This window comes from Sebastes fasciatus, chromosome 13 (genome assembly GCF_043250625.1).
Source record: "Sebastes fasciatus isolate fSebFas1 chromosome 13, fSebFas1.pri, whole genome shotgun sequence".
Taxonomy (NCBI): Eukaryota; Metazoa; Chordata; class Actinopteri; order Perciformes; family Sebastidae; genus Sebastes; species Sebastes fasciatus.
In genome coordinates, this window is record NC_133807.1 from 7207028 (window position 1) to 7215191 (window position 8164).

General features: G+C 43.2%; 1 protein-coding gene across 2 annotated transcripts; it reads left to right on the plus strand.

Moving 5' to 3' along the window:
* The first annotated feature begins 210 nt into the window (after positions 1-210).
* LOC141780073 (uncharacterized) lies at positions 211-7381 on the plus strand. Of its 2 annotated transcripts, none has more exons than XM_074655146.1 (5): positions 211-491; positions 926-1035; positions 3212-3298; positions 4796-4969; positions 7065-7381. In XM_074655146.1, exons 1-5 carry the CDS (start codon positions 341-343, stop codon positions 7230-7232), a joined length of 690 nt encoding a protein of 229 aa, XP_074511247.1. In that variant the 5' UTR covers positions 211-340; the 3' UTR covers positions 7233-7381. The 2 variants fall into 2 exon arrangements, with proteins under 2 accessions (XP_074511247.1, XP_074511248.1); XM_074655147.1 differs by having other exon boundaries at positions 4799-4969.
* The last annotated feature ends 783 nt before the right edge of the window (positions 7382-8164 follow it).

Genomic DNA, 8164 nt, shown 5'->3' on the forward strand with positions numbered 1-8164 from the left:
AACATTATAATAAGTAGACGGTGGAGGAAGCTGCAGCTACTTTATGAACATCAACTGGACCGTTTGTAATCTGTGCCTAACACATGATAAGTTGCTGTTTCTGGGAGCCTGTGTAATAATAAATCTGTGGCTGCTCTCATCCATAAACCAGCCCGCCGTCCAGCGCGTAGCCAGAGCGACGTCACGCGGCTGGAGAGGGCGCGTCACACACACACACACGCTGTGGCGTGTTTACCGAGTGGAGAGTTTGTGATCGGACTTGCAGAGCAGAGCGCATGTATAGACAGACTGTCACCGAGCAGACAATGAAGAGGAGCGGATCGCTTGTTTCTCCGATAAGATGAGAGCCTTTGTGTTGAGTCTGATGAGTTCAGGAGGATTTCTGAAGGGAACACTAACAGTTTACACAGAGGACATGTCCACAACTACGAGTCCAACCATCCCCTCCTCACAGCTGACATCGGATCAACTCACTGTGGTCGCTGCATCCTGTAAGTAAAACATTTAAACTGTTATTATAAAGAAAGCAGATTTTGTTTTGTGTCTCTGGATAGTTTAATTGAGCCATACTGCAGCATTGTGATAAGGGTTGCACTATGATAATGTGTTTTTATAGATAGCAGCTAATTTGATCACATTCAAAGCTCTAAACCATAATTACAGTTAATGGCATAATTAGTCTATTATGTTCCAGCTGTCATTGTTTTTGATAGACAGGTAGAGCAAAAAGAGAAATTAAACCTTTAAGTTTTCAAATTCTAGAGACAGACTGTCAGTCAGAGCTGTTCAAAGTGAATCAACTTGCTAAATTCACAGATTTGAACTCTTAAAAGCAAACACTGTTCTTTTACTGCCATAAAAACACACAATGTATGTCTGTTTCACAGTTGATTAACAATCATTTCTTTCTCTGCTTTTCAAACAGTTTCTTCTCTGGTGTTCTTTTTGGTTATTGTGGTGCTGCTGTCCATTATTTACCGCAGGGATCTCCAGTGCTGCAAAGTGTTCTCCTATCAGGGGCCACATGCAGATATGGTAAGAAAAAAACAAAAGGGAGAAAGTGCCTTTTGTGCTGAGTTTTCTTTTTTCTTTTTTTTTCTTTTTAGTGACTCATGTTCAGTTTTGAATCTGAATCCAGATCCACAGTTGTTGAGGTCACACTGAAGAGAGAGAGAGAGAGAGAGAGAGAGAGAGAGAGAGAGAGAGAGAGAGAGACTCAAAGACACCACTCAGTGTCGGGCCATTACAAAGTGTCAGATTCAATTTGCATGGCTGTGGGAAAAAGGACTACAATAAACTTGATATGATCATTGTCAGGCGATGTGGATTTGCCTCAGTTGAATTAGCTGGCCCTCCAGAAATATCTGCCACAGCAGCTCTAATGGAAGTGGACAGAATTAGCACTTACCGCGCATATTGATGCTGCTTCAGCACCTAATTAAATCACTGCAAATCAGATTTTTGCTGCTCACATCAGCATCGCAGGTGAAGCAAAACAACTTAATCTTTAAGGGAGTTGGAGGCATTTTATATCTTTATTGATGTATTTTTTTATGCCTCCAACATCACAAATCTGCCCGCAGGCGATGGTGCAGGATGAGGTGGAAAGGACATGTAAACACAGAGGTAACTTTTCATTGGTTGCCTCTGCTTCCTCTTCCTGACTTGTTTCTCACCTCTGTGAGTCCCAGGGGCGAAGTTTGAGTGTTATCTTTGGATTGCAGAGAAGCAACTCATAACAACCTCCCCCTTCAACGGACAGGAAGGTCTGTTCGGCTGTGGTTTTAATGGTGAAGTCCCATTTAAGGAACTAACAGAGCGTTTCACTGGTACAAAGTGGCCTCTAGTAAAGTATCTGTGCACAATGTGTCTGATAAGAAAACATTAATTTACAGTGAGGTCAGTACAGTAAAATACACGTGACAGACTGTGTTTTCAGAGTTGATTTTCATTTGTTATGGGATAATTAATACACTTAAGAGTTGTTTGATATGTTCCTGAAACTGATTCTTACATGTAATTGGCGTAATATGATTGAAAAGGGAAAGGGCTTTTTTTGTTTTTATTATAAGGAGACAGAAAGTGAAGGTTAGTCATTCTCTCTCACTCTCTCATTGTGTTCCTGTGGGACATTTCATGTCTTCGACTTCATCGTCACATACCTTTCCCTGCTTCAGTTTGCACCATGAATAGTGGGCAGGCCCCGCTGTGGGTGTTGGGGACACAACGGGGACAATGGATCTCCTTTAGGTTTGCGGCGGTGAAAAAAGGCACACTGCCGCTGGGGTCCTCCCCCGACTTCAACACTGATTTTACACGGTTGTGCTTTTTCACACTGGCGGGAGACAAAAGGACAAGTCTCCCTTTTTTTCTCTTTCTTGAGGAGTTTTTTTTTTTGGGCTTCTTAAAAGTACAAACCAGTGAGGGGAAAGTGACCTTTGCCATCACCTTTTTGGGTCTCTCGCTGAAATGATGTGAGGGTTATGGCAAAGGTCGTCGGAGTGCGTCACACTAAGTGTGAGTGATGTCATTGTTTAACTGGCCTGGGAAAATAATAAATCAGATATTTAATACTGCTTTTTACATGCTGAACTCACCCTTTTGTTGCTTCTGAGAGGAAATCTCCTCAGTAATAGCAGCAAAAGTTGCCCTAACATCTCTTATCCTCACGCTGGATTTAAATCCCAGTCAGGCAACAAATTGACTTTTGTTGTAATGCCGGCCCAAATGACATACGAGGCCATAATGTGAACTGGAGTGTGCTCGTTAAGAGGTACCTGCTGCAGTTACAACGGGAAGAGAGGGCCCACACAGTGTGGTTTGTTGCCTAGGGACCCCGGTGACACAGTAGGACATCACATTGTTCTCCACACAAAAGAGACTCATTTGGACTCCAGGCAATTACCTAGTGTTCCTGGCAGTCTTTTTTTCAGGATTCTTTCGCCTCATACAGTGAGACGCTGACAGGTCTTGTTTTAAAGTGGGTGGGACTGGGAGGAGGCACGGAAATCGGAGGGTGGTCGTCTTATTGATTGGATAATTTATGGTATTGCTAAACCAGACAGTGTCTACAGTGATGAAACAAGGCATGAACATTGCTCAATTGGGCTTAAATAAGTGACTAATTGCAGCAGGATCCATATAGTTAGAATATAAGCTGATGAATGCGTGTAATGGATAACTCAGCTCGTCATTACTGCTTGTTTTACAGGACGCTCCTCCTCAGTACTACAGCAGCAGACAGACTCTGGTGGGATCTTCTTGTCTAGAGCAGACTCAGATCATGGATGACACTCAGGTGAGAGAGAGCCCCGCATTAGCATCATCTGCTGTCAGCCAGTCAAAGCATCAGCTTTCCCTTCTATGTACACTGTGGCAGCAGATAAAGACACTCTCATTAACTGGCATTAACATGCGTCCTGAGTGATCCAAACACAAGTGGACAGCTTTAAGTAGGTCTGTTTGCATCTGGTATTAGAATGCGTCTCCAGTGACCACTTGTGATCCAATCTCATTCCCCGCTCTATATGCAAATAAACACGTAGTAAACACACGGCTAATACAGCGCAGACGTTGTGACGTAATATCACATGAATGTCAGTAGTAATATCCTACATATTCCTGAATTTGGGTACATTTTATTGACATCAAAATATAAGGTAAGGTAACGACAGTATGATAATAATGCACTTTGCGTGCCTGGTCTGATAGTCTGTAGATTATGTAGGCTATAGATAAGATATATTTTTAATAAACTACAGTTGTACCGACAGGATACAGTAGAGCACGAAGCTGTTTCCATACTGCGAGGCCAAGCGCTCGCGTCTGCCTGTCTATTCACATGTGGAGCGCAGTGAGACGCCGCGGATCCCTGCGGGACGTCAGTTGATAGGCGGTCCTTCAATGTGGCCCAGGACACATTCCCGTACACACTGCTAAAAGAAGTGGCCATATGTGGCCCAGACCACCTCTGAATGTGGTCTGAGTGATCGGATCTCAATGCGTCCTCAATGCATCTTGAGTGCGTTCACACCTGTACTTAGGCAAGGCAAGGCAAGTTTATTTAAATAGCACATTTCATACACAAAGGCAATTCAAAGTGCTTTATATACATAAAGGCAAGATAAAAGAGCACAAAGTGCATATGACAAAAACAAATAAAAGAATTTAAAATTATAAGTTATAAGAAAAAAATTAAAAGGATAACAAAAACAATCAAAAGACAGTGAAGTGCAGCATTTGATCAATTAAGAAAAGCATCTGAGAACAGTTTGGTCTTGAGTCTAGATTTAAAAGTGGCCACTGTTGGTGCATCTCTGATCTCATCTGGAAGTTTGTTTAACAGTTGAGCAGCATAGCAGCTAAAAGCAGCCTCACCATGTTTCCTTCTCCTCTTGGGTACTACTAATAGATTTTTTCCCTTAGAGGTCTCGTAGGTGTGTACTGCTGAAGCATATCTGAGAGGTAATTTGGACCTACCCCCTTTAGTGATTTGTAAACAAGCAGTAGTGTTTTAAAATCAATTCTGTGACTTACTGGGAACCAGTGTAGGGACTTAAGTACTGGAGTGATGTGATCAGTTCTTTTGGTTTTTGTTAGAACTGTAGCAGCTGCATTTTGCTTACTTAGAGCTGTCCACTTGTGATCACTGAGGACGCATGTTGATACCAGGTCTGAACAGGACCTCAGTAGTACTCACCTCTGGAGTGTGAGTGCTTTAAAGTGGTTTCAATGATCCACAAATAAAAGCTTCTGCTTCCTGTCCCTCATAAGTGTTTTTCTGTGTGTGTCTCAGCAGGCAGGTCAGCTGTTCTACGTGGGCCTGCCCTCCAGCTACAGCCTGCCCTCACTGGAGGCCCCCCTGCCGAGGCTCCCCTCCTACGAGAGCGTCCGAAAGAAGGACCGCCAGAGGCAGATCCACATGATGATCGCAGACCGCTTCGGCCTCAATGGACCCATTGTGACTGAGGTCGGCTAAAATTGGGGATTAGGGCTGTGTCGCAGCGCTTGATACAGTCACAAATGCTTTGACAATGAAGTATTTCAGGTGCTGTTGTTGAGCCATGGGAACAGAGGAGATATTGTACTCCTATTACAGTTTCAAATAATGCTCAAGCTCGTGTAAACTCATCTTATTACGGAGGCCCCTCGCGTGTAGCTTCACAATGAGTGGAGATAATAAGAAGCAGGCTCTTTCTATTATGACCACGCTGTCATACAATATTGTAACAAGAGCTTGTTCAAAGATTAGGCTGCATTCAGAGTGCGGTAAACAGGACGCGCTATCGGCTCATCTCGCGCCCGCTGGTGAGTTGTGCTGGCGGCCGCGTTTCAAGGTTTTACCGTGTTGATCTTTCGCTGAGCTTTTGACTCGCATGACGCTTGAGCAAACGAGGTAATGAGAAAAAGGCACATCAAACATAATTAAAGCCTGCATCCTGTGTGCAAACAGTGCCCGGGAATGCAGCTTTGTGCTGCTGTCTTCTAGCGTTTTTTTCCTCTTTGACCTCCCATTTTTTTCTCCTTAATTAAACAGTCCTTAGCATGGCTGCCCATCTCTTACACACACACACACAAAGAAAGCGCATTCACACACGGTACTTTCCAGTCAACCCATCACTGAAAGGTCTCCCTCCCCCCTGACCAGAGTTCAACTGATGGCCCCTTAATTTGCCCCTGTCTGTCCTGCGGCCTGAAGCAGGATAGCAGTAAAACTTTGCGGCCTGGAGTGTGTGTGTGTGTGTGTGTGTGTGTGTGTATCACACAGAGGGCAGGGTTGTAGGGTTGCTCTTGTCGCCTGAGGGTCCCCAAGCAATTAAAAGATAAGAGGACCCAGTCGGGGAGTGTGAATCTGCCAGATGTGATCAGGAAGATAATGCATTGGAGACAAATATGTTCCAGGCGGCCGACGTGGAGATTAATTGGTAGTGTAAATACAAACATGTTCCACTTATTTTTAGGGATAGATATCAGACCTCAGGATGTTTTCCAAGCAACACTTTAATCCTGTGAAAAAAACCAAAAACATTTTCTGTCTGTCCTGAAGAATTTTGTGGTTATCACCTTAATGCCTAGTTCACACTACACGACTTAAGCCCTGATTTTCTGCTCGCCGACAGTTTTTGGAGCTCCCCGACAAAAAGCCCAGATCAGAGGCAAATCGGCGTTGGCTCGGCGCTCGCAAAATCGTCCTCGAGTGCTCTGTGTGAACTGCTCGAAGACGCGAGCCGAGAGGTTTGCCGGAGTCTGTCAGAGAACTACAGCCAATGAGAACGCAAGACAGACGGGTTGAGGGGAAACCTGGCGGAGGGTTCACCTGTAACTCAGTACCGCCACAACAATAGGAACTTTATTGTTGAATATGCAACACGGACCAACACGGACCAAAGTTGTTGTTGCACCTAGGGTGTTGGATGTTTGCATGACATAACATCCAACACCCTACATAACACCTAACACAGTGACTGATCTACATAGGGGAAGTAGTAAAGACATGGGAACAGGTTGTTATGTGAACTTTGCCTGTGTCACTTCTCGTGTGTGTTTTCATGATTGAAACGTAGTTTGGAGACCTCATCGGGGAATCCTCCCACTGAAAGATTTAATCGCTGTTCATAAACTTCTGCTGCTTTCAATGTCTTCTTGGAGGAAATTGCCACTGCTAAATGTTCTCTGCACAACATAGGGCATAAACATAGTTCCTATGTATGTAGTTTTAATAGAAACAAATCAACATTCATGAAAATAAATTGCATAAATATTAATATGTAAACAAATAAAATATTAAATAATGATAATAATTATGGAAATCATGTTAAAAGTCGAAGGTGGTGTTCTATTGGACTACATTATGTTGAGAGGTGTTTCAAATAGTTTGTCCTCCCTATTCACATACTTTACACGTCCCTCCCTATTGCAGTCCAGTACAACACCACCGTGAAATATGACCTCAATGCTAAAATTGATTTATAGGCATCATAACAATAGACTTTATGGCAGAACAGTGTACCTAAAAAAAGTGGTGTATTTTCAAACTCTGTCTTGTTTTTCTGTGTTTCCTACAGCCTCCTCCAACATATGAAGAGAGTATCCGCCAGTCTATGGAGCTGCCGTACAACATCCTCTCATCCAGTCTGGACATCTCCCTTCCTCAGAGTATCTACACCAACACAGGGCCCGACACACCTCATCCAGTCAACTCTGATACCAGCAGCACTGTTCTACCTGTGTGATTACTGAGCAAGCTTCTCAAGCTGTCTGATGAATGTCAAAGACGTGCGATAGCTTTATACACAGATGAAGTCACCAAAAGAACAAGAGACATTGTTGAAGACTGGATCCTTCCCACACAAGCTGATCCAGATACCTCAAGACTGAGTTAATGTTGAGAGACGGCTGATGAAGGAGTAACCAAAGAGGAGCTTAAGGAAAAGGACACCTTTGGCTTGGCACATTTGAATGTTAAAAACACTTTGTGACAGCTACTGTCCATGCCGATGGATTTCATTTACTGAGGTGGCTGGTACACCTTGAAGAAGAAACGTGTGGACTACAACATACTTAAAAGGGAACCACTATTTACTTTGTTGATTATAATGAACGTCTGTCTTCTCTTTTATTGTGCTGTTGCTGAGCCAGAGACCTCATTGTCTGGTGTGTAAGGTTACCAGAGGCCTGTTCCTGTACCCTGCTGTGCCATACCGCCATACTGCCATACTGCCATACTGCCATGTGGTTCAGCCTGTGAGAGGGAGAATTTTAAAAAAAAGGTGCTAATGAGAGTGCCTTCCATGAAGTTATAATAAGACATTTATCACGACAAATGTTGTTGTTTTTTTACCACTTTGCTTATTTTTTTCCTGTTAAGACAGATGGGACTCTTGATGATTTCTCACTTTCTTATATAGAAGCTTTGATTTGTTTGTTCTGTTCTCCAAAAGGCTTCAGAGTGAAGCGGAGTGAATGTGAAATGAAAACAATGGAGAGATACCAAGTTCCTTGTCGAGACCTGCTTTTGTTTTTCTTTATCACACAACGTTACCATGTACACACGCCAAATGTTTGTCCCGCACACTGTCGTGTACTCTATTTATTGAAGAAAGAAGAGCGATTCCTCATTATTTCTGAAAACAAATGTAATAAATACCTTTATCTTTTTGTCGAT

Excerpts from the sequence above, each read along its gene's own strand:
- LOC141780073 (XM_074655146.1), top strand. The coding sequence starts at position 341 with ATGAGAGCCTTTGTGTTGAGTCTGATGAGTTCAGGAGGATTTCTGAAG. Across the intron at positions 492-925 it reads CACTGTGGTCGCTGCATCCT|TTTCTTCTCTGGTGTTCTTT; the intron begins GTAAGTAAAACA and ends CTTTTCAAACAG. Across the intron at positions 1,036-3,211 it reads AGGGGCCACATGCAGATATG|GACGCTCCTCCTCAGTACTA; the intron begins GTAAGAAAAAAA and ends CTTGTTTTACAG.